This window comes from Camelus dromedarius, chromosome 5, assembly GCF_036321535.1.
Source record: "Camelus dromedarius isolate mCamDro1 chromosome 5, mCamDro1.pat, whole genome shotgun sequence".
In the NCBI taxonomy this organism is placed as follows: domain Eukaryota; kingdom Metazoa; phylum Chordata; class Mammalia; order Artiodactyla; family Camelidae; genus Camelus; species Camelus dromedarius.
In genome coordinates, this window is record NC_087440.1 from 30409395 (window position 1) to 30434521 (window position 25127).

The 25127-nt window shown below is 39.1% G+C and overlaps 2 protein-coding genes across 5 annotated transcripts in view; one reads left to right on the forward strand and one right to left on the reverse strand.

Moving 5' to 3' along the window:
- Nucleotides 1–3234, forward strand: part of RPGRIP1 (RPGR interacting protein 1) — a 72754-nt gene extending 69520 nt beyond the window's left edge. For all 4 annotated transcript variants that reach the window (XM_064485797.1, XM_010990243.3, XM_064485799.1 and 1 more), the window contains 2 exons: nt 587–717; nt 3042–3234. In XM_064485797.1, the coding sequence (XP_064341867.1) occupies nt 587–717; nt 3042–3154 (244 nt within the window). In that variant the 3' untranslated portion in view covers nt 3155–3234. The remainder of the gene's footprint in view (nt 1–586; nt 718–3041) is intronic.
- Nucleotides 3235–3430: 196 nt separating this feature from the next.
- The window catches only part of SUPT16H (SPT16 homolog, facilitates chromatin remodeling subunit), a 31943-nt gene continuing 10246 nt past the window's right edge, over nt 3431–25127 (reverse strand). Inside the window, exons 2-26 of the mRNA XM_010990183.3 lie at nt 22582–22674; nt 21406–21576; nt 20368–20520; nt 19662–19808; nt 19126–19277; nt 18275–18447; nt 17223–17313; nt 16191–16264; nt 15942–16054; nt 14428–14493; nt 14215–14310; nt 14016–14131; nt 13772–13925; nt 13154–13281; nt 12474–12609; nt 12243–12369; nt 11872–11990; nt 11215–11340; nt 10767–10879; nt 10400–10475; nt 9817–9986; nt 6344–6473; nt 5600–5729; nt 5395–5472; nt 3431–4745 (exon numbers count right to left, since the gene is read on the reverse strand). Of these exons, the coding sequence (XP_010988485.1) occupies nt 4600–4745; nt 5395–5472; nt 5600–5729; nt 6344–6473; nt 9817–9986; nt 10400–10475; nt 10767–10879; nt 11215–11340; nt 11872–11990; nt 12243–12369; nt 12474–12609; nt 13154–13281; nt 13772–13925; nt 14016–14131; nt 14215–14310; nt 14428–14493; nt 15942–16054; nt 16191–16264; nt 17223–17313; nt 18275–18447; nt 19126–19277; nt 19662–19808; nt 20368–20520; nt 21406–21576; nt 22582–22674 (3078 nt within the window). The 3' untranslated portion in view covers nt 3431–4599. The remainder of the gene's footprint in view (nt 4746–5394; nt 5473–5599; nt 5730–6343; nt 6474–9816; nt 9987–10399; nt 10476–10766; nt 10880–11214; nt 11341–11871; nt 11991–12242; nt 12370–12473; nt 12610–13153; nt 13282–13771; nt 13926–14015; nt 14132–14214; nt 14311–14427; nt 14494–15941; nt 16055–16190; nt 16265–17222; nt 17314–18274; nt 18448–19125; nt 19278–19661; nt 19809–20367; nt 20521–21405; nt 21577–22581; nt 22675–25127) is intronic.

The window sequence follows — 25127 nt, forward strand, 5'->3', positions numbered from 1 at the left end:
ACTACACCATTTTATATAAGGGACTTGAGCATCGCGAGTGGGGTCCTGAAGTTGCTGTCAACTGCTCACTGGGAGTAACTGTGCTGTGTTGTTTATAGTATCATCTACCAAGACCTACAACTCTTAATACAGTTTCTATATTCACTTTGCAATTCTGTATTCCTTCTGTTTCCTTTACTCTGCTCAGGCCTGCTACAAGCTTTTAAAGAAAGAAACTATTATTTAGAAATGTAAAATCTCTTCTAACTTCTCCTATAATCTTGGTTTTTGTGCAACACCTCCACTGCCCCTATCAAATCTTTCATCAAAATTGTAAATCATTTTAAAAGGAATTTTATCTCAACAGTTTTGAGACAGTGTAATCAACTACACCATCTCAAGTCTTATTTCCCTCAAGGCTTATTGTTACCTTAAATTATACCGATTCCTCACTTTGCTGTTGCCGTCTTATAAAATGGAGGAAAGGGGAAAAGAGATTCGGGGAAGACAATGTGTAATTTACGATTACTTTTATCCTTTTGTTGTTGTTGTTGATAGCCCAAAGCTACCAGCAATACTGAGTTAAATGGATTTTTCTCCCCTTCAGTTTGAGGTTTACGGTGGTAAGCGATCCTACGGCTGAGGAAGAGAAAGAGTGTCAAGAAGTAGGATACGCGTTCCTGGAACTGAGGCCGGTCATGGACTCCGGAAGGGACATTCTAGAGCGAGAGCTCCACGGTGGGTAGCACAGTTTTGTGCTTCTCACTCTCACTTATTCCTAAGGGAGTCACCCCAGTAGTACTTTCCCTGTTACACCTTTACTACGTAATTACGGCTGTGAAGCTGACGGGGTTCCCAGTGGGTGGAAATCCCTACAGCTAGTTATTTCTAGATCTACCGTGAATGTAGTCAGTTGTATATTTTAGCCCATATACCTTATGACAACTAGAATCTATTATGAATCTCTGGTGTTTAAGATAGGGAAATTTTGAAGACACACTTCTAAAATTTTAATCAAATTGAAACATCAGAATTTCTGGCCTCTCCTAAGCATGTAAGGTTTGGAAAGGCAGCTAATACTCTTTCTCTTTTAATGCGTCTTCATGCACCTAGTCTCTTAAGTAGACACCAACTCTCCCCCTCCCTCATGTCTCACAGTGTTGTTACTAAAGCTCGCCCCTCCTATTGCAGAAGCGTCTTGGACTCCATCCCCACTACCCTTATGGTTTCCTAAACTGGTGTCCTGTCCATGGTTTCTTCCTCCTCATTTCCATCTACTAGTGTTTCTGTACAGTTGTGACCACCGCGTTCTTCTTTACATCTGTCTTGAAGATTGTTTGTTGTAAGACCAGGATATTTTTTAAATATTTGCATTTGAGTATTTGCGTGCAGTCCTTGTACTCCCTCGCCTCACACACCTGGGACTTTGCTCATCTAGCTGGCCTGCTAGGCTGCCGCAGGCATTTAACATTGCCCACTAGACCGATGGTTTCCACATTTCCAGTCACAACCCACTGGTGGATGGTGACATTAGAGGAGTAAATCACAACCAGAATTTGAAAAAAACAAACAAACCAAAACTGTAGGAAATTGCAGAGTACACTGCATATAAGGTAAGTGTTTTGTGAATCATGTGTACATGTTTATTGAGTCATGATATAAAATTGTTTTCACTGATCGTAATAAAAAATGTTTGATGAGTACTTCTTAGACCAAGGGTTACAAAGTTCAACTTCAGCTGGTAGAAAAGACTATATCCTTCTAGTACCTTACCAACTGTGATGTTGGGCAAGTTATTTAACCTCTCTGTACCTATGTCCTCAACTATAAAATGAGAATATCAGCAGATCCTACCTCACAGGGTTGTCATAAGGATTGAGGGACGATTAAGTAAAATGCTTAAGGACAGTGCTCGGGGCACGTGGCAAGTGCCATCTCTGTTGGCTGTTTCCCAACTCTCCCAATTTCTGTCCGTCCCTGCTCCCTAAACACGCCACGCTCTTCCTGACCCCCGTGCCCCTTGCACGTGAGGACACCCACCTTAAGCCTTTTCTGATGACCTCACAATCCCTGAAGCCAATGAATGCATCTTTTTGAGTTTTTTTTTAAATCATCGAGAGAAAAATTTGTAGTAATTTCCTTATGGCCTCCTTCCACTCAGGCTTTAAACATGTTGGTCTGAATTAAAACAAAAACAAACAAAAAAACCCTCTGCATTCTCACCCTGCAGCTCCCTTCTCTCATCATTTCAGGACTCAGCTCCTTGAAATATTGCTGCATGGCCGTTCAGTCCACAGCACTTATTTTGGGCCTCCTGTACTCTTCAATTAAGATCAAATTTCCATCGAAGCACTTAAACTTTGTTCTTACAACTTCGTACCTTGTGTTTCCTCTTACCCACCATCCAGAATGGTCCTCCTTGACTCTGATTTCTTCACTGCCAAGATTTCATCACAAAATTCCATTGGTTTTACCTCTTAAATGTTCAGAATCTGTCCCCACCTCCATTGTCCTACTTGAGAACCCTTCCTCTCTCTCCTGAATTACTGTGACGGCCTCTTAACCTACCTTCCTGATCTACTTGTGCCTTCAAACGTACTCTCCAAAGAATGGTTTTCTAGAATCCAAATAAAAACTGCCATTTTAATCCCTTCAGTTAAAACCAAATTCCTTAGAAGGCAAATGGCCTGATATGATCTCGCCCCTGCTTACCAGCACAGCTTCACTTCCACCATTTCCTGCAGCTTTCCTGACTTGCCCTCATTTTGGCATGCGCTTTCCTGCTGAGAATACCTTTAACTTTTGAAGACTGAGGGACTGTAGGTGCCACTTGCGCGTGTTCCCAAAGCACCCCGAGTTTTCACCACAGCACCCACCATACTGCACTACCATGACCACGTTGTCCTTTGGCTTCCACCAAATTGAGTCCCACTAAACAATGAGGTAGTAACTTGGTTTATTTAGCATCCCCAGTACCTGACATGGAAAACACCAGGTAGTTAAGTGTTTTTTTAACTGCAAGACGCTGCTGTCTGACACGTTTCTCTTTCTTTTCCCAACAGTTGTTAGCCCCGAAGACCAGAGCACCCCAATAGGAAGGCTGAAGGTGTCCCTTCAAGCGGCCGCCGCCCTCCAGGCCATTTACAAGGAGATGACTGGAGATTTGTTTTCGTGATGGAACAAGCGCTATTCCATTTCTAGACTGAGGGAACCATAGTAAAAAGTCTCTTATAAAGTAACTTGCTATACCCTTAACTTGGTTTACTGTGATGTCTAGTAGCGCTCGACTTAACGATGAAAGCTTAGAATAATGAAAGTTTCTTTTTTTGTGATCCTAGCTGGATAAGAGGATTATTCTCTGACGCTTTAGCACTCTACCAGGCGAGAAGCAGGCTTGCTTTTAGACTGCAAAGGAACTGTCACAAAAGGTAATTTACAAAAACAAAACAACAACAAAAAAACCCCACAGTTTATTTATCTTTTAGTTCTTCCAAAATTGAAAATATCAAGTCCTACTGCTAAGGAGAAAAAAACAAACAAACAAAATCTGGAACCCCTCCCCCCTCTTCTCTTAAAGTCACAGAACACAGAAGGAACTGCAGGGGGACAGGTGGGTACAGAGAACCAGGAGGGAGAGGATGGCAAGATAAACTCCCCAAATACTTAAAAAGCTGTTCAACAGAAATGTGATAAATACAGGACAATGCAAGACAAGTAAAAATAAGGAGCAGCAGTGACGAGAGGCTGTGTTGTAGCTGTGGCCTCCCTTCCTCTTCTCTTCTCACCGGGATATTCTAGGCCCAAGGCATGACTTGCCCCTTCCAGATCTAAATGTTGACTCCTTTGAGCCTCCTAGATTTCACTAGAAGCAGTAATGAGGCACCACCATTCTTCCTCAGACATATCAGAAAAGAAACAGTGGTAATTTTGCTTCTACCATTGTACCATGTGTGAAATTTGTAAGGAAGATGAAACCGAACCAGGGAGCATCACTGCTGCTTATGCCTTCCAAGGCAGCAGGTGCACCTCAGGAACTGCACGAGGCAAGAGAGCAGGAAAACTCAGACAGAGGTCCCAGCCCGATCAGCCTCACTAGCTCGAGTTGCATGGTTTATCACACCATTAGCAAATTCCAAGAACCTTTTCTTGAGCACTGCAAAAAGGGAACTTAGAGAGATGTGAGGAAGGTCATGGCAGGAGGGAAGGATGGAGGATCAAATCTGCTGGTCAAGAACCATGGTACAGGTACTTAAGGGTCACCATGTACCAATGTCTTGGAAATAGAGCTTTGAGACATCGAAAGACAAGAAGTTGGAAGCCAGCGATGTCCTGGCAGAAGGTGACAGGAAGAGAGAGGAATGAAACGGTATTAACAGCGGAAGCCTCTGCCCTTCTTCAAGAACACCTTCTCCCTTGCCATCTGGATGGGGCCATTGGCACGTGTCCTGGTGGGCCTGGAATTCCCCGAGTAGATTGGTCCACATAAATGGCCCCCTAAACCCATAAACACATATGGCCAAACTTCAAAAGGAAAAAAAGGAAAAATACAGTTTCTATGTCATGTAAAATTTTCAGAGATTGGCTGGAGGAAGAATGGAGCTGAGAGCCAAAGTTCAGAAGTTACTTCCTCTTTTTCTTGGGAGGTGCAGAGCTGTGTCTGGAACCTCGGTTAGAGCCTCGGCCTGAACTGTGCACAGACGCCTTCCTCTTCCGGCTCATACTTCGACTCTGTTCCTCTTCTTCCTCGTAACGACTTTCACGGTCGGCTAAACAGAGAGTGGCGCTGTCAGCTGGAGGTTAGCTTTAGGTCCCTAATACTATTGGGCAGCATGAAACAACACAGACACTGTACCTTGAGGTCAGACTTAAGTTTTAATCTTTACTTGGTTGCTTACCAGTTGTGTGATCTTGGGCAAGCAGTTAACCTTTCTGAGCTTTGTGGAAAACTGTTTTAGGGTTAAATAAGGTAATCTATGCAAAGTACCCATCTCAATGCTTGGGATACAGCACAGTGGTATTTCCTTTTTATCTTTTAACTTACACTTGGCATTTGGTTTCAGAGTAACTAAAACTAGTACTACAAAAACATTCCTAACTCGGAAGAGGCCCAGAAAGTTAGGCTATTACAGGACTTAGATTTGGTAACTTAATAGCCTAGTTTTGGAGTCTCACAAGATTACCATGGCTAAGGGCCCACCAAGGGCTTGAGCAGATGAAAAAAGCATCCAAGCTGGCAGAGTCACGCCACGTGGGGAATATGGAACATTCCAGACCTCATTTCTCCTTTGGTCAATGAAGTTGTGGCTGTGGTTCCACACCAGTTTTACATTGTTCTTATGTTACTCTTACTAGGCAAATAGTTTCTTGATATAATGAAATTTGTGCTTCAAAAAAGATAAAACAACAAAAATTTACCTTTTCGGGCTTCTTCCTCCAGTTCATCCCAATCCTTTCCACTCTCCTCTTCACTGCCCAATGATTCCTTGGAATAATCTGGAGTAAAATTAAGCATTAGTTATTAGACAGGCATGGAAATGGAATAAAATTCTTCCTTTCTACAAGCCTCCAAAAATGACATGAGGTTAAGAAGTAGTGAAAACTTTTCCCTATAAAGACTAACCTGATTCTTCAGCTTCTGATGAATAGTCTTCATCACTGTCCTCCTCCTCCTCTTCATAGTCATCTTCTGAAGGATTAAAAGTCTCATCTTCGATTTCAGACTCCGAATCCCCTTCCTCAGCATCACTCCCCTGGTGAGTCAGAGCATAATACTATAGACGGGAGGTTTTTGGCATTCACTACATTAACTTAATGAATTAATTCAACCCACTTAGCAAACCAGCATTATTTCTGTTTTATATGAAAAAATAAAACGACCAAAAACCTGAATGATCAAGAAATAAAAAGACTTAACTTAAAATTACTAGTAAGGGACAATAATCAATTAAATACCCTAAATATCTAATTCATATTTCTTAAAGATTCACTTCATTGTTTTTTTACCCAGGAAAACTAACCACAGAAATACACTTGGTAACAATGCCTTATGCAGAGGTGGGAAGACCATTTTCCAGAAAACTGCTTTGCAAGATGACCTGAAGAATTTTTTCCCAGTACTAAGAAACTAATTGAAGGAAGTTCTGAAGGAATTCCAAAGAACTCTTGTCAGTGGCTACCCGATGCCCAATTAATTTATCATTTACCTGTCAAACTAACTTGCGAAACAACAATACCAAGCTGTGTCCAGAGCTTCTCCCATGTGGTCTGGTCCCTTAGGTACTACTTGTCTGGCATTCTCCTGACCGCCCTTCAAATGATGACGGGCAGCACTGTGTACCAGAAAAGAAACCCCACACTCACGCACCTCACCCTCAGGCTCCAGGAAAGACCAGCCACCTTGTTCGAAGAAGCCCTCAGGGTCGTCGACAATGGTCTTCATGATTTTAGTCCAGTTGAGGGACTGTACTCCTTCTGTGTACTTCAGGTCACAGGAACTGAAAAAAATAACATTACAGAGTCAAAATCAATCCTCCCTATTTTGAGAATATCCTGTGTCACCTAGGTCGTTCGCATCTCTGAAGAGCAGATAATCTTTTCATAGGTAGGAGCAGGTACTCTTTGCCCTAAGCCACCAGGATGTACTCGACCGGCCCTCATGACAAAGTAACCATGTTTTTTCTTTAGTACTTCAAATGCACTATGTTAAGAAATGCTCAAATGACATTTGTCCACTTCTACTGAGGAGAACAGAATCAATCAAAGTGGGTGGGAAGAGAAAAGAAAAACCCAAAAAACAACAAAGGATCACAAGAAACCTTCAGCATAAAACCTGTCTGAGCGCGCGGCATGAATCCACTAGAGGCACTATCAGACACAGTGCAGCTTCTGCTGCTAGCTGTGACGGAGAGACCAAGGCTAGATTTACTTTTCCCCCTTAAACAACTAAAAAACTGAATAAAATATGAAACAAGTTTTCAAATATTGGATAAAAAGCAGCATAGGACCAAAACCCCTGTGGAACTATACAATGGAATGAACAGCTCTGGGAATGGTAAATATGTGAATAAATATAGAAGACCACCGTCCCATTTTGTAAATTAAAGGATAACTGTTTTGAAGCTGAAATAATGACACTTAACTGAGGAATTCATAGCATATTAGAAGTAAAATATATGATAACAGCAGAAAGGACAGAAGATAAACAGAAGCATAAGAATTTCCAATAGAGGTGGAACTTTATTTGAATACAGACTCAAAGTGCTAAGTTAAAGATGTGTATATAAATCTCAGAACAATCATTATGAAAGTAAAATAAAGAGGCGTGGCTAATCAGCCAACTATGAAGATAATCAAGAAGAGTCATAAAATTAATCTAAAAGAAAGCATAAAAAGAGGAGAAAAGCAACAGAGAACAGATGGGAAAACAAACAAAGATGGGAGACTTAAACCCAGCCATATTGATAATTATATTAAATGTAAATGGTCTGTTCTCAGCAACCCAATTAAAAGGCAGACATTCTCAGAATGGATTAAAGTGAGACCCAAATATATAGGGTCTCCAAGTAAGCCACTTTTGATAAATCTCTAGCCAATAAAAAGAAAGAAATGATTAGTTATTGGGAAGGAAAGGGGACATCAACATAGACTGCAGAAATAATATTGTAACTTACAACTAGTTTGTTGAGGGACACAAGTTGATTCTAGAATTCACGCAGAACAGCCAATATAATAATAGCCAACTTTGAAAAGGAACAAAATTGGAAGACTTACACTACCTGACTTCAAAATTTACTATAAAGCTATAATATTCATGACAGTGCATTACCAGTGTAAGGACACACATAAAACAATGGAACAGAGTGCAATCCAGAAATAGACCCCTCTCCTACATGGCTTTTTTTCTTTTTTAAAAAATAAAGATGTCAAGGTAATTCAATGGGTAAGGGATAATCTTTTCAACAAATGGTACTAGAATAATTGGCTACATACATGCAAAATATGAACCTTGATCCTTACACCACAGTAAAATATTAGCTCAAAATTGATCAGACCTGAATATAAGACCTAAAGCTGTGGAACTCTAGAAGAAAATGGAGAACTTCTATGACTTTGGGTTAGGCAAAATGTATTAGGTTAAGACATACAGAGCACAAATTACAAAAGAAAAAGTTGATCAAACACATTTCATGAAAAATCTAGACTCTGTGTTTAAAAGACACTTAAAGAAACGAAAAGGCATAGAAACTACTGGAAGAAAATATATGCAAAACCTGTGTCCGATGGACTTCCATCCAGCAATAAGACAAGCAGTCTATTTTTAACACAGGCAAAAACCATGAATATACTTCATCAAAAGTATAGGATGACACATAAGCATACAAAAAGATGCTCAAAGTCAACAGTCATCATGGAAATGCAAACTGAAACCACAAGGAGACAGCCCTACCACCCATCACAACGGCTAATACTGAAAAGACTAACAACATCAAGTGTTGGTGAGAACGCGGAGCAACTACAAATCTCATATCCTGCAGCTTTTCCAGCCACTTTGGAAAATGATTTGGTAGTTTCTTACAAAGCAAAACATACACTTAACCATGCACCATACAACCCAGCGATCCCACTTTTAGGTCGTTTATCCAAGAGAAAGGAAAACATAACGTCCATACAGAGACCTGAACATCTTATTTACAGCAGCTATTCATTCATAAGAGCCCCCAAATGGTAAGAACCCAAACGTCTCTTCACTGGTAGATGGGTAAACAAAGAATGGAACACCCATACTGTGGAATACTCTTCAATAATAAAATGGAATATAGTACTGATGGGTACAGCAACTTGGGTAAATTTCAAAAATATTATGCCAAGTGAAGGATGGAGATACAAAAGATTACATACTTGAATGATTCCATTTATGTGAAATTCTAGAAGAAAACACAGTGACAGAAACCAGTGACAGGGTGGAAGGGAGGGTACTGACTACAAAGGGGTATGAGGAGTTTTTAGGAGTAAAGGAAACATTCTATATCTTGATAATGATGGTAGATACAAATGTGTACACAGTTGTAAGAACCCATCAAATCATGTACTTAAATTGATGAATTTTATTATATGTAAGCTATATTCCAACAGAGCTGATTTTAAAAAGTCATGCAAATTTATAAATATCTGTGATACCATAGCACTTACCTGCATATGTTTTTTAGGAAAATCCTCATGGAAACCATACATTTGTATCTTTCTCACAGTCTACTTCTAAGCTCTCAATCCATTTCTTAAGAAAGGAGAGACTTAAATTTATAGCACCTCCCCTTCACAGATAATTGGAGAGGGGAAGAAGGGCAGAGCCGACTAGATTCATGGCTACACCAGCCTCACCCTTTACCTAGGTAGTGACAGCTCCCTCTTTATTAGGATTCTGGTGCTTCCATGAGAAGTTCTTTTAGTTGAAGTATAAGTATATGGATGTGTAAGGCTAAAGTAAAAATATATTCTATCTCATCATTCAGTAAAAATAGAGAACTACTAAGAAACAGCACCCACTTTTTGTAAATTATTTATTATACACATGTGTAAATCTTCTTATACATCTATCAAGTCAAAAAAATGTATTAGACTGATTTTCCTTGCATAAGTACCCACAAACTCTTATTTGGTAATCGAGAAACAGTGCTCTACGTCTAATGGATCCCCACTTTTTAAGTCCTGGTCTGCAACTCAACCCAGAGGCAGTTTCGCTTAAGTACACCAGCAGATTTTATGGACGACATGCCGCATTTATCTTCTATAATACAGCGCTCATGGGGTACATAGGAGGCTGCTGGCAGATTTACTTACTTCAGCCATTCCTTGATGGGGTCAAGGGAGGCTACGGGAATGGCGTTGATCATCGTCACCTTCTTGCTGTAGTCCTTGTAGACGATCACCATGTCGAAGTTCTTCAGGTGAAACTGGACTCGCTCAAAGTGAATCAGCTCCACTTCATCCAACGTCACCACGAAAGGTGGCTGTCAGGGAAGAACAGAATTATTTTCATAAAACTAGTTCCCACAAAGCACTGCATTTTCAAACAGTTCCAGGATCTAAAAATCACTGAACTATTTTTGTTTGTTTGCGTTTTGGAGTAAACACTAAAAGCAATACAACATACCAAGAAGCCCTAATAAAAGAATCTGTGAGATCAAAATCTTTCCTCAAGGGGAATATACACTTAAGGAAATTACGTAAAGAAACTATTTTTAAAAACTATTTAAAGAGACATTTTAAGAATTATTTCCTCAATAAGTTTTATATCTACAATAAGTAAATATCAAAAATTAAAATTGTAAAAAATACTGAGGACTTAGTTTTCAGAACACCTACCCTCTTGCTTTCTTTTCTCTAACAATTTTCTTACTGAAAGGAAGTCGGACATACGCACCCATTCTGTAGCATTTACCAGCGCGCTGCTGGTGGGCTGAAGGAGGCAGGTGCTCCTATAGGGCGCTCCATTAAACCTGAAAGAGAGTAGGAAACTCGCATAAGACGGGGCTCGCTGCAAGAGAAGCTGCTGTCCCCACAGTAAGCTGCTTGCCCTTTCCCATTCCAAACACAACTCCAGCCGCTCGCTGGAGACCGACTTCCAGAGGAAGCCTCTCAGTCCTACCCATCCATCCCAGCCCTTAAAAATTCTGAAGAGGGATTGGATGTCTCAAGTTATTAATCATAAGAAAAAGGACAGCATATGTTAAATTACTATTAAAGGAAGAATAACATTTTTCTAAAGGCCAAAAGATGAGATACGTTACCCCAAGTCCCTAAAAGGCACTTCAAATTCCAGTTCCTCCTTAGTCAGAGCCTCTACTTTCTCAATGAAATTTTTAAAGGCTGTTTTCAGTTTGTGCCTCATTTCTCTTTCCATCTGTAAAAGAAAAAAATACTAATTAACGATAGCTATCACTTTTCTTGTTAATAGTAAACCCTTCAAAAAGTCTGAAGTGTTTTTGTAGCCCTGAACTCTCAGAGCTCTGACCCTAACACAGATACCTTCTCACAGGCCGCCAGACCATTAACCGCAGAGCTGAGCCTGCAAAACCTAAGTCTAATCCATAAGCCATGGAGGCACAGCACCCGAGCAGATACTTGGCAAGTTCTGCAGACGGTTTCAGGGGTGATTTATAAAATATAACAATTATCGAGCTCAGATTTGGACTGCATCCTATCTCACTACCCTGCAAATGAAATACCGAATTTCACCTGCTCAGCATACAGGTCGTCTCGGTCGTGCATGTGCTGGTGTTTGCCCAAGTCCGTGGTGATCTCGCCCACTTCTGTGTAGAACTGCACATCTGTGTGCCGCTTCTTCCCAAACATGATGGCGTTCTGAGGGCACAGAGCACAAGAGCAAGAATGAACTCGTAAGACTTCCTTGACAAAGTCTACATGACAGACCAAGAGGCAAGATAACAACAAAATGTAAAAATATTAAAACATCTATGCTGGTAACCATGGATAGCATTTATGTACAAACAGTTAAACCATCCCTGGTGTCATCATAAATGACCTTTGCGACTGTGAAAGAGTAAGAATTTTTAAAAGCACTCCTATTCATCAGAATGGACTTTGGACATTATGTTGGTAATAAACTGTTTAAAGTAAAAATTCTCTATTTTAGAAACAGGAATTTGGGGAAAACCTTACATGATTCGGAGGTCATTACGTATCACACCAAAGGAACCAACATGCCTAGCACCTTCTAGATGTCAGGCACTGTGGACTTTATAAGTATTATTTTATTCAGTCCTCTCGAAGATCTTATGTGATAAGTGGTATTTTTCATCACTATTCTCAAGGGAAGAGTGTGACAGAAAGCTCTTGCCCCAAAGCTCCGAGCTAGCGATGAGGAAGGCATACCTTGAGGTGAAAGTGCAAGACAATAATCATCTCCCCATCACACGGCTGGAACAAAGCATGCTTGATGTTATTGTACAGAATGTCCACCTTGTCTCCTCGGACAGAGGTGAAGCGAAAACCTGGCAGGAAAAAAGGAAGCAGCTGGGTATCAAGGAACATCAGGTTGGGCCAAAAGGCACTGCAGTTTTCCCGGCTGACAGGAACAGGGTCAGAGGAAACATGAATGATGTACAGAGCTTCCTTCTGGCTACACAGCAGCGTAAAGGCAGATTCCTCCCAGCACTTCCGTGTCGTACAACATTCCCTGATCTGTCACTCCCGCACAGGAGCCCCTGAAAACAAAGCCCAGGCACGCGAGGGGGCAGCCATACCATTGACGTGGGCCTCCAGGGAGCCCTGCATCCTCTTCTGGGCAATGTTGGGGCGAATGTACAGGTCTTTCAGTTTGGGATTACTCCGGTTTAGGTTGATCACCAGTGAGTCTTGCTTCACAATGCCCTAGGGAGGAGGGAAAATCAGTGTGAATCCTCACGTATCTTTCCATGCCCCCCAAACCCACATGTCCTTCGGCACAAGGGTGCTCTGCGGGTGTTCAGGCTCACCTCCTTCTCTTTCTCTTCTGCTTCCCGAGTCTTATAACGCTTCTGCACTTCTTTTATAATTCGGAAAGCATTCTGCAGGTTCAAGGCCGGTACTGTCTGTTCTCCAGGTGCCTTCATATTTGAAGCACGGTATGTACTGCAGAAAAGGGGAAGCACTTATGAAAGGTGCTCTATCAGGCGAGGTAACCTGCATCTACTACTATGTTTCATAACTGGCTTAGTATCTTTTAGGAGAAAAAGGTACCACTGACTGGGGAAACAATGCCCGGAAAGCTGAAAACGAAATAAAACAAAACAAACTTCCCTTTCTTCTCTTTTAAACAGAAAATATTATAAATGGCTAATCCACAGGGTGGGGGAATCACACTTATTTTTCAAATGTGGCATAAACTTCCCCAAATTGTCCTATTCCACATTATGAATGAACAGACTCCAAATTGGCACACATTTGAGATTTTATCACAAAATATGTATATAGTAAGGATAAAACATTTTCATGAGGATTCTAAATTAGGTTGCATCCTCAAAACAGTTCAAAGCCAGGAAGGTGACTCTAATCAAGTGCCACAGAGGGAGGCGCTGCCACTCACTGGATGGGGGAGGACACAGCACAGAGAATGCAGGTACCGACCACTCCAGCCAACAGAGATTTGGGGAGGGCTGCTTTCCTGGGTACTCACATTTCCTTGACAAAAGTGGCTTCTGGGTTAGGAAAGATGTTGCCCTCATTCCTGCCCAGAGCACTGCCTGGGCAATAGAAGTTGATTCTCAGGTAAGTATAATCTCCTTCCACAGACATACTTATATTCTGTTCAAACAAAGGAAAAGCATTAGCCAAAGAAACAAATAGATTTTGTCCCTAGATAAAGATAAGTAGTTACAGAGATACTAAAATTAAGTTAGTAGTTACAAGCTGACTGGTAAGCCTAGCCTGTAAATCTTAATCTAAAGCTACTAAACTGAGCATTTAGCTTATCTTTTCATATGACCGAATGTGTGTTTCCAAAAGAATCACTGAGTTCTTAACGTACCTTGTGCCACGTGTATGACTACATGTTAAAAGATGCTTAAAATTTAAAGAGAGACAGGCAAATTATGTTTCTAAGACTAGATCATTTAACTTTCTTCAAAGTGCAAACTGGGAAGGAGAGAAAAATGACAGCAAAAGATCAGGGAGGGGGGAAACCAGTAACGAGGGAAGCTAGAGTCAGAAGGAGCAGAGCGTCGGGGAGACGATGCAGACGGAACAATAATCTATGGTTCTAAATAGTTTAGACGGAACCTGTCCACGTCAGTACCTTGATTGTGGCAATGTGAAAAGGCGTCGCAATGCCAAACACGGGCATTATTACAGTCTCATATTTCTTATCAATATAGATCTTCATCTCTCGAATATGTGGTTCCTTAGGCATCAAAGACGGGTTTTTATAGGACACGTTAGATTTGCGAGCTCTGAAGTGGGAATAAAAAAATATTTTTGAGAAATTTCTGCAAATCATGTGTAACCCTAAGACAACGTTACTGCTCAGTGCAGACTCTTACTTCTGAATCTGCTGTTCCCCCTTCTGTTCAGTCAACCGCCTCTTCGCTTCCTCATTGAGTTGAGCTGCCAGTTCTTTTTGATGTGCTCTTCGCTTCTCCTCTGCAGTCATTTCATTCTAGAGAAGGGAAAACCCAAGTTCTCAGAAAATGTGAACCACGACAGATAGGAGATCCATGCAGTTTAAGACAGCAGACTCACTCGTGTTCGTTCTGTAAGTAATGCTGCTCGAGACCCTCTTCCCAACAGGTCCTCAGCTTCATCTTTCTCCTCTTCCTCTTCCTCCTCATCCTCATTCTAGGGGAGGAAAAAAATCACAATCAGAAACTCAGGCCTTAATTTTTTTTTAGCCAATATTGCCTGTCCTCTTCATTGTACCAAACTTCCTCTACCACTCATCTACCGCCTTCCTACCTTTAGAAAGATCCCCACATTCTTCACTTTCTTCTTCACAGAAGTGAGAACAGTAGCCGGGCCATCCTGGAAGAAAAGAAGGAAGTCAGACATCTGTAAGAGAACTTCAGCACTTTCACTTTCTAACCTAGTAAATAGCGGGGCAATGCTCTGAAGCTTCTGGATACTAAAAACTCTTTGACTACAAATAAAAACAGTTTTTATCTTCTCAACCACACACGGGGAACTACAATATGGGAGGGAACACCGGGATAATGATTAAGAATACAGGCTTGGTTTGAAACCTGGCTCAATCACTTCCTAGCTCTGTGACATTTGGCAGGTTACTAAAGACTTCCCTGTGTCTCGGTTTCTTTACCTGCATATGAGAATAAGAGTATGTACTTCATAGGGTTATTGTGAGGATTAAATGAATTAATGCATTAAAGTCCTCAGCTTATAATAAGCATTTACTATTATTAAGACTCAGTTCCTGCTAAGTGAATGAAATCAGTCAGAAAAGACCACAAATGTCCAGAAAAGGCAAATCCTTAGAGACAGAAAGTCGTTGCCTAGGCCTGGGGAGGCAGGGAGGGAGGGGATTGGAGAGTGACTGCTAATGAGCACAGGGTTTTTTTCTGAGGTGATGAAATGTTCTAAAATTAAATTGTGGTGATGGCTGCATAATTGTGAATATTCTAAAAACCACTAAATTGTATACTTTAATTGCATGGTATGTAAACTGTAGCTCAATAAAGCCATTATTAAAAAAAATCACCTCCATTATTAGAACCAGTTCCTGATGTTATCATCATCAAGGCTCAAGTCACAAGGTGATACAGTGTTTTGTTTTGTTTAAATATTCCCTGTGCTTACAGACATAGAGTACAGACTTGTGGTTGCCGGCGGGGAGAGGGTGGGAAGGGATAAAGTGGGAGTTCGAGATTTGTAGATATTGCCTGGTATATATAAAATAGATGAACAAGTTTATATTGTGTAGCACAGGGAACTATATTCAGTATCTTGTAGCAGCTTATGATGAAAATGAATACATGTGTATCTATGTATGTCACTGTGCTGTACACCAGAAAGTGACACAACATTGTAAACTGACTATACCTCAAAAAACAAACAAAAAAGCTTCTAAAAAAAAAGAAATATATATATACACCCTGTGCTTGGACTATAACCTCTATTCCTAGCTATATTAGGTCAGGCTGTCACAGGGATCTCTTTCCCCTTATCTAGCATTCAACAAATGATAAAAAGGAATAAACCATGTAAAACAGAAAAGCAGTAAGGAATTACTGTGTAACACAGGAAACTATATTCAATATCTTGTAATAGTCCGCAATGGAAAATAATCTGAAAAAGGATATATATATAAAACTGAATCACTTTGCTTCAACTACCAGAATACTGTAAATCAACTATACTTCAATTTAAAAAAAAAAGGGGGGGGGGGGAACCATAGGGTAAAAAATGTGCTCCAAAGTCAGTTCATGAACACTCAAAGCTGAAGAAGCAACACACACCTCATCCACAAGCACTGTGTCACCAATGAACAGGGCATAGGTTTTCTCTTCCGGTTTCTTCCCTTCCTTATTAGTCAGATCTGAGAAACCCAGATTGATGCTGAAAACCATTCCTAAAACAGCAAAACAGGAATTCAGTCAATGACTGTGAAGGATGGAGAAGTGTAGATTTTATACAGAAAAGGAGATGAAGCTAAAGGAGATTATTCAAAAAAAGTTATTTTGCTATTGCCTATATGTAAAACTCACCTTTCTTCAGTTTATATTGATTTTTGCTATTAATTACTAAAGAGCCTTCACGGAATTCAATTCCCATTCCAAACCTAAAAATGAAATGAAGAGAAACTTCAACAATAGGCCAAAAGACCTCCAACCTGAGTCAAGTACAATATATCCAATTACAATTTTCAAGGTAAAGCAGGCAAACATGTTGAGTGATCTGTCCCTGCTGATCAGTCAGTTAAGGAAGTGAATCTGAGGAGTCTTCAGGTCATTAATATATCGAAAATAACTTCCTAATTAAGTACTACATGTAACACTTACTATATCAAGCTTTTATTTTTAACTTATTCATTGATATTTACATTTTAATCTACCATGAAATCAAGCTGCGAGTTTTCCTATAAACAACTTGGCAGAGACTGTTAAAGGGCACATTACTAAAAGAATGTGTAATAATCGGATAAAATGAGGAATTTTTAGTAGAATGTTGACAACTGGATTAAGTCAGCTAGGCCAAGACTTGGTATAGGTCAATATATTTCCTCCTGTCCATCATAGAAGTTCAGAAATAAACTATATACCCAACTAGCTTCCATGTAAGGAGACTGTCTAGAGTTCTTGTTTCTCAAATGTTTTTGGTTCTGTAAGATGTTATTAGGTACTTTCAGGTATTCAATGGTCAAATACATTTGAGAAACACTGGATTAAATAAAAGTTTAAAAAACATTAAACAGTAGAACATCTCAGAGTAATTTGTAAACGTGAGCTAAGGTGTTCTAAGAGAGGAAATATAGTATGTAATGTTAATGTCTCTTCATATTTGGAACTTAAGCCTGGAACACCTACTAGCATCTCTACATTGGTCTAGATAAATCTCCACCCAATCACTGGGAGTAGAACTTAAATATTCCTCACATTCTCTGATAACACTATGTGTCTGATGCACAACTAAGTTTAACAGTCCATAAATATTGGTTGAATCATTTAAGAATATTTTGCCTGACCACTGCCAGTCATGAAAACTGACTGAGAGTGACAACGTACATCAGAGCATCTTACCCTAGGTTTTTGGTAATTTTGTTTAGCAGCTCTGGCTTCTGCTTTTTAACCACATCCATGACAGCATTATATACATCACATATCTTCACACCTAATGACAAGACAGAAAGGAGACATTAAAGCATTTTGGGGGGAAAAAAAAATCACATTTTTTAAATCAATTTTTTTTCACCTATTAAGTCCCCCTAAAGCAAGGTTTCTCAAAGCATCAAATATGGCATGCAGCTGCAGGAGTGGTAGGGCTTAGAAATTTGCATTTTAAAAAACTACCTGGTCATTCTTTAATTACACTGTTTGAGAATCACTGATCCAGTGAAACCCCACCTGGTCTCAGTAAAATCATTTAAGAGTTGATAATGGCATCATATTAAAGTTACTACACATTTTGAAAAGCTGGACTGAATGGGTGAATCACTGTTAGAACTCTGATCTTAACTGTTCAGGACCTAGGATATGAATATGTACTCCCAGCCAGAGGAACCCAGATAGGGTAGCCTCCGAAGGGTCTTTATTCTCATTGATATGAGAAATCATGGGCGAATGGTGTCTGGAAGCTCTGGGAAACACGAGTGGGCTTACAAAGTGGTTTAAAGGCAGAAAACATAAAGTCCCATTTAGCCAATTGGGAGTGGAGAGTCTCAAGGCAAAAGAGGTATCAAGCTCTCGAGGTAGGCGGTTGCTTGCCTAGCAGGGTTGCTATTAGTTCTGCTCTCAAACTAAGATTCCTGGTATCCATTCAATGTAGGATTAACATTACACACTCTGTTGGGACAGATACTCCTCAGGACTTTCTAAACAGTAATAATGCCATGGTATTTTATGAAGATCTAGACACAGTAGCCTAAATAGTCAGAAAGGTGTTTATAAACATCAATATAAAACCACAACCACTCATGCATAAAAGGAGACTGAAGAACTAACTGCTGGGATGATTTGAGTTAGTAAAATCTAACTCTATTTATAGTACAAGGGCGTCAGGAATAAAAAGTACTACAGACATTTTTCTTACATGATTGCTCAAATGCTAAACCTCCTTTTCTAAGGGACCTCACCATGTCTTAATTCCTTTAGCAGCTCCTCTTGAAGCTGAAGCAGAAAGTTGTAATTTTCTTGAACCTCCTGAGAAGGATCGACCATCAAAGTGCGAACAAGGTTGGAGCAGTAAGATTTGAAGCGAATGCCCATGGCACAGGTAATGGCCCCAAAATGCATGTGGTTCTTGTCACTTGAGACCAAAAGAGGAAACCATTTCATTACTCAAAATGGCGAAGTCATTAGTATCACTAGCACACAGCACCTGCAATCACGGCCTTTCCCTGCTACACCCCAAAGCTGAAGTGGAAAATGGATCTAAATTTAAAAAACAGTTCGTAAAGGTTCTGGAGCAAAATTAGGGACCAAGACTTTCAGGATAAAAATTCAGTAAAAGTTGTTGCATCCTAAACATGCAGACGATACACTGGGTCTTGTTCATCGCGGTCTAACAGCATGGCTGTGAGGCATCATCTTTCCACCAGTCCACCATGAGTTCTCTCTGAATTAGTCCTTTCCTTCCAACCAGGACAAACAGCATTGTTTACGGTATTTTTAAAAGTTAGGAGGGGAGTTACACTATGATACATCTAATAAGATATTAATGTTTTTCTCCAACATGCGTTGCACTTTTTTGAGGCATTTTTAATCATCTAGAAAATGCTTACAGTCAAATGCTCAAGTGAGAAATAAGTAACTATGTGAAACAAAATAAAAATATGCAGAGAATAAGAGAAAAAGATAATGTAGAAGGCAGACTAATGGTTATTTTTACTCCTACTTTTTTGAATTCTAGAATGAATCCAAGAAAAAATAAGCTAAAAGTTGAAATGCCCTGGTGGTTGTTCTATTTTGAAATTTTCCTACTCACCTCACCACACTGAACTTGAGGTTATAGTTGCCGCCACTCTGAATGATAGGAGGGTAACACATTTCCACAGTAGAAGGGTCTGCCCCAGCTAGGTATTTTTTCTCTTCAATGGCCTTTTCTACAGACTCGGCCAGTTTGCTGTGTCGAACTTTCTGTAAGTATACACAGAAATAAAATAATTCTTACTAGAGGGTGGCAGACGGGTGTTGGATTTTTGGACACTACCATTTGAAGACAAGATATATCTTGATATCATTTAGGATGCTATAGAAGTCTTATGGATTGGTTTATACGCCGGCTGATACACTGGTGTACATGCAAAGCAAATTTAAAGAATACGTGGATTCGCAAATAGAATACTGGGTAACCTCAAGAAACTACAGTGCAGGTTTATCACTGTTTTGAAAGAGAGCCAGCACAATTACACATCAACTTATGTTTTAAAGGAAGTTGAACACACATCAAAAAACGCTGCACAGCAGGGACTTGCTTCTCCTTCATTAAAACAGCAGAAAACCCTCCCCTTCTCCATTTACCTCATCTGCATCGACTATTTCCATGACTCTCTCCTTGAAGAATTTGTTGAAGACCTCAGAGGTGATGCTGGCTGCTTTCTTCATTAGGTTGAGTTCTCCGTCCTCCTTCACAGCAATGGTATAGGCCACAACTGCACTGATGTCTATCTGCAGTCAAAGTCATACAGAGTTTCCAACATGCAGATACAGAATTGCTCAAGAAATACATCTCTCCCAATCTGAATACTATCAGTGATGATATTTGGTTATTTAGCAAACTATTCATCAACAGTTTGCAGAATGTATAAATATTCTCTTCTGGGATTGAATAACTATCTGAGATAGCCCTTTACCACGACACTGTGCATATTCTAAGATGCTTTAAACTAATGTACCACTTAAAATGCAAATGTACATGCCTCTCTCTTGAGGTTTTTGTAAAGGCTGAAGAAAGAAGACAAGAGAGTGAAGAAAAAGAAAAAATCAGAAAGTTTTGGGGGCAAGAGATTTTTTTCAGTTTCCCTCTGAAGAAGCTGGACTATCTCCTGAATGCATCATTCCTAATCGGAAAGTTAAACTGACTTACTGCTCAGCCAGAGGGAATGAAAAATGGAACTGTGAATATACAGTTTTCCCAAAGCAAACCCTCTGCACTATGCGTTATGGAAGCCCGTCACAAGTGTGTCTTCTTAACTCTCAACGTGCGTGTTTCCGGGAGCCGTCTTACTTTGTCAAAGCCCTCTTTGTTGAGGCAGTCATTCCAGCTCTTCATGAACTCTCCTGGGAACTTGTCTTTGCTGAACACTCCAATCTTCTTGCCATTCTTGCTTTCTTTAATGGCTTCAATCATTTTGTCAAAGCTGCTCTTATTACTTTCATTCTATCAGCATCACAGAGAGGAAAGGGGCTTTAGTTTTAGAATTAGACATCTATGTTCTACTAGTACCAGGCAGAGAATATTCTAAACTATGGACAGAATAAACTCTACCGTCCCCTTCCCCTGTTTACTTCTTTAGAGCAGACTGTAACACACCAGAAGTTAACACAATATTTCTTTAGGTATTTTTATATGCTTAAGTGAAGTGCCAGGTAAGCTGGCAAGACCATTCTTTTTCTTTTAGAATAGCTAAGAAACTCTAAAGTACAGATGAACAATATTTCGAAAAGAAAATCTTTGTCAGGTGGGCAGTATAACAAAAAAAAATTAATTTGACAGAAACTGGAAATAAGGTATACCTAATTTTCCTTAAGGTACTTACAGCTATCTATTGTAATTAAGGTATTCAGATGAGAACAAGCTGACAGCGTCCTGAAGAATGGATAAAGTTAGCGTTCACCAGACTTTCACAGCCCATTTGTTTTGCTGCAAAACTGGATAGAACTACTGAATTCTTCCCTTCCTAACTAAAAAAATGACAGTCAATCTTCCCTTTGTATTTTTTAAATTCCTAGAAGGCTTTTCTGTTTACCACTTCTTTCGCTATTATTTTTTTTGCTTTTTTTAATTCTTATTTTTAACTGAAGTATGGTTGATTTACAATGTTAGTTTCATGTGTACAGCAAAGCGATTCAGTTATACATATACATACATATAATATATACTTCAGATTCTTTTTCATTACAGCTCATTACAAGAAGTTGAATAGTTCCCTGTGCTATACAGTAGGTCCTTACTGTTTACTTATTTTATATCTAGTAATGTGTATCTACTGTTTACCACTTCTAAACTTTCTTTCACGTTTACGACACATTAATCAGTTCTAACCTTTTCTCGTATCAGCAGTGTGATGGCAGGGGCTCCATTAGCATTCTCATTGCCCTTAGTGTTAGCAATCTGTTTCAAGAACTCCACTTTTTTCTTGCTGGCCATAAAGATGATTTTGTCATCACAGAAGACCATGATAGTATCAGTAAGTTCATAGCCAAAGAGCCATGTCTAAGGAAAAAGACAACAGTGACAACAGTATGTACAGATAGAAAGATTAATGTACATATACACAAATATTTATAAAATAAGGTATCTGGAATTAACTTCCAAATAATCTGAGGTTGGGGGACCTGTATGTGGATTCAAATGAGATGAGACTGGCCAGGAGTTGACAATTTACTGGATAATAGGTACACAGGAGTTCAATGTATTATTTTATCTACTTTTATTTGTTTGAAACATTCCATAATAAAGACCATTTGGATAATGTGCCTTCACAGAAAGTATATTACTGGATAGAAATGCATTAAAACAAGAGATGAAGCAGCACTTCAGGAAATCATGTGTTCTAGCTCCCCAAAAGACTGCTAGTTGCCTACCAATGATTCATTTCTTCTCTAAGAAGACTCAGGATTTTTAGCTGGGCACAATGCTCAGCACAAATACAATTTCCTATCCTTTCTTGTAGCTAAGCATGACCATTAGATTAAATTTTGGCCAAAAGTTATTAAGTAGAAGTGTTCTGTGGGATTTCAAGGCCAAGTCTCCTTTAAAAAGGAAGCGGTCTCCCATTTTCTTCCCTTTCTCCATTCTTTTTGCTTAGAATGCAGATGGTATGGCTGGAGCTCCAGCAAATTTTGCAAAATGAGTACATCTATGGATGGCAGAGTAGAGACCTGGAAAAAACCAGGGTACCTGAAGACTATCCAAGAGAAAAAGAAATATTTTATTTAACCCATTGTTATTTAGGCTTTTCTGTTATTTAAAGGTAAATATATCCCAGTTTATGTATTTCTCTTCTTTTTGCTTTATGTTCTAAATCAGTGCTGTTCACTGAACTTTTTGTGATGACAGAAATATTCTGTATGTTGTCTGTCTCATGTGATAGCCTCTACTGAGTATCTGAGAGGACGGAGGAATTCAATTTTTAATGTGGCTAGTGGTTACCATATTGAACAGTATAGCAGATGATTCAATGACTCTCAGGGCTAAAAACTGCTATAAATCTCTCACCTGTAAAGCAGTTGATTTGGCATAAACAATTTCTTCATCAACACCCACTGATACAACAATGGCATCAACATTGGCGTATTCATCTTCTCCTTTCTGAAAAGCAGAGTAGGTAATCTGGTCATTTCTTTTCACACTAGCAAAACAGGAATACACACTTCAGTATTTACCTATGATATTCGTATTTTTTTTCCTAACAGAAATCCCAAATTTAAGGTACATGTTTGCTTGTCAACCTCACAGCCATTAGTTACTTTTTAACAAACAGCTTTATGAGACAGAATTCATACACTGTTCAGTCCACCCATTTAAAGTGTACATGTCAATGGCTTTTGGTGTATTCAGTTATGCAACCATCATAATCTAGTTTTAGAACATTTTCACCTCCTCCAAAAATAAAACACATTAGCAATGATTATCCATCTTTCCCCCTCCCTCCCTAGCCCTAGGCAACCATTATTCACACATGTTTCTGAGGATTTGTCTATTCTGGACATTTCATATAAATGGAATTATATGTGGCCTTTGTGTTTGTTTTCTTTCCCTTAACACGCTTCAAGGTTCATTTATGTTGTAGGATGTATCAATACCACATTCCTTTTTACTGCTGAGTAATATTCCATTTAATGGATATACCACAATGTATCCATTCATCAATTGTTGGATATTTGGGTTGTTTCCTTTTTGGGGCTATCATGAATAATGCTGCTTAAACATTCATGTAAGTTTTTGTGTGCAGGCATTTCTCTTGAATTCCTCACATCTAGGTGAGGAATTACAGGTCCTATGGTAACTTTAACTTTCTGAGGAAATACCAGACTGTTTTCTAAAGTGCCTGCACTATTTTAAATTCCCAACAGTAATGTATTAGAGTACCAATTTCTCCAGATGCTGACCAATCTTTGTTATCTTTATTACAGTCATCCAATGGGTGTGAAGCTGTATCTCACTGTAGTTTTGATTTGCATTTTCCTAATGCTTAATGATGCTGACTGAACCCCCTTTCACGTGATTACTGATGATTTGTATACCCTTTCTGGAGACGTGCATATTGAGAGCCTCTGCCCATTCTGTAACTGAGTTACTGCTTTATTATTAAGTTGTAAGAGTTCCTTTTGTATTCTAGATATGTGTCTCTTATCAGATATGATTTGCAATTTTTTTATCCTACTCAGTGGGTTGTCTTTCACTTTCTTAATGTTTTCCTTTGAAGCACAAAAGTTTCTAATTTTGAAGAAGTCTAAATTCTTTTCCTGTGCTTTTGATGTCATATCTAAGGTAGCTTTGCCTAACTCAGGGACATGAAGACTTATCTATACTTTCTTCTATAACAGTTCTATAGTTTTAGCTCTTATATTTGGATCTATTATTCATCTTGAGTACATTTTTGTGTATGGTGTGAATGAACTGTCTTGGCACCACTGAAAAATACAAATGATGTAAATGTAAAGGTTTATTTCTGAATCCTCAATTCTATTCCACTGATTTCCATGTTTATCTTTACACTCATACTACATTGTTTTGATTATTGCAGCTTTGTATTAAGTTCTGAAATTGAGAAGTGTGTGGAGTCCTCCAACCATTAGCTACTCTTGAACAGCTCTGTAAGACCGAAGGACTGGTAATTGTGAACTCTAGAGTCTGACTTCCCTTATAAAGTCAAGAAAAACATCTACATATATAATGTTACAAATCAATGTTATCTATTAAAAAAAATCCACTTCAGACTCTTCCACATTTTAAGGCTTCTGGATGCCAGTAAGAATCCAAATATAATAGCAATTAAGGGTTCTAATGAATTTCTCTACCACAACAAAATATATAACCTAAAGAAGTTACTATATACAAACTGTATGCATTCTCACACTGATTTTCAAAGAGAAAATGCTTCCCTTCAGGTTGGTTAAGTTTTATCATTAGTTCTTACTGATGATACAAAGCAATGGTCATTAAAAGTGCTAGTGCTTTAGCAGCAATCAAAGCAGTGGCACCAAACATAGTGCCACTACCACACACTCATAGAAAAAACGAGGGGAAAAAAGTTCCACTAAACAATGTTCTTGCCACAGTAAAAATGATTAATATTATAAATCCTAACCCTTGAGTCTATGTCTTTTTAATATTCTGTGTAAAGAAACAGGAACTACACACAAAGCACTTCCAAGAGCACAATGAATATGATGGCTGTCTCAAGGAAAAGCACATGAGTAACAAACTGAACTAACCATTTAAACATTCTTGGGTATCTGGTATACATTTTCTTGAAAATGAATAAAGTGAGCCTATCGCTTCAAGGGAAAAGAATGATATATGTGTTGTCAATGATAAAATCTGAGCTTTCAAGCAAAAAATTCAAAATTTAAAAATACTTGTACCTGAACCCATCATTGTGAACTTGATGGCTTTTCTACTTAAGACTTTTCTGATGAGATCAGTGGTGATATTAACATACATGATTCTCTAGTATCATATAATGAAATGTGTACATTTACCAGATTTGCACAACTGAGGGAACCAGTATTTCCCAAATAAGCAATGCATGGTGTTAC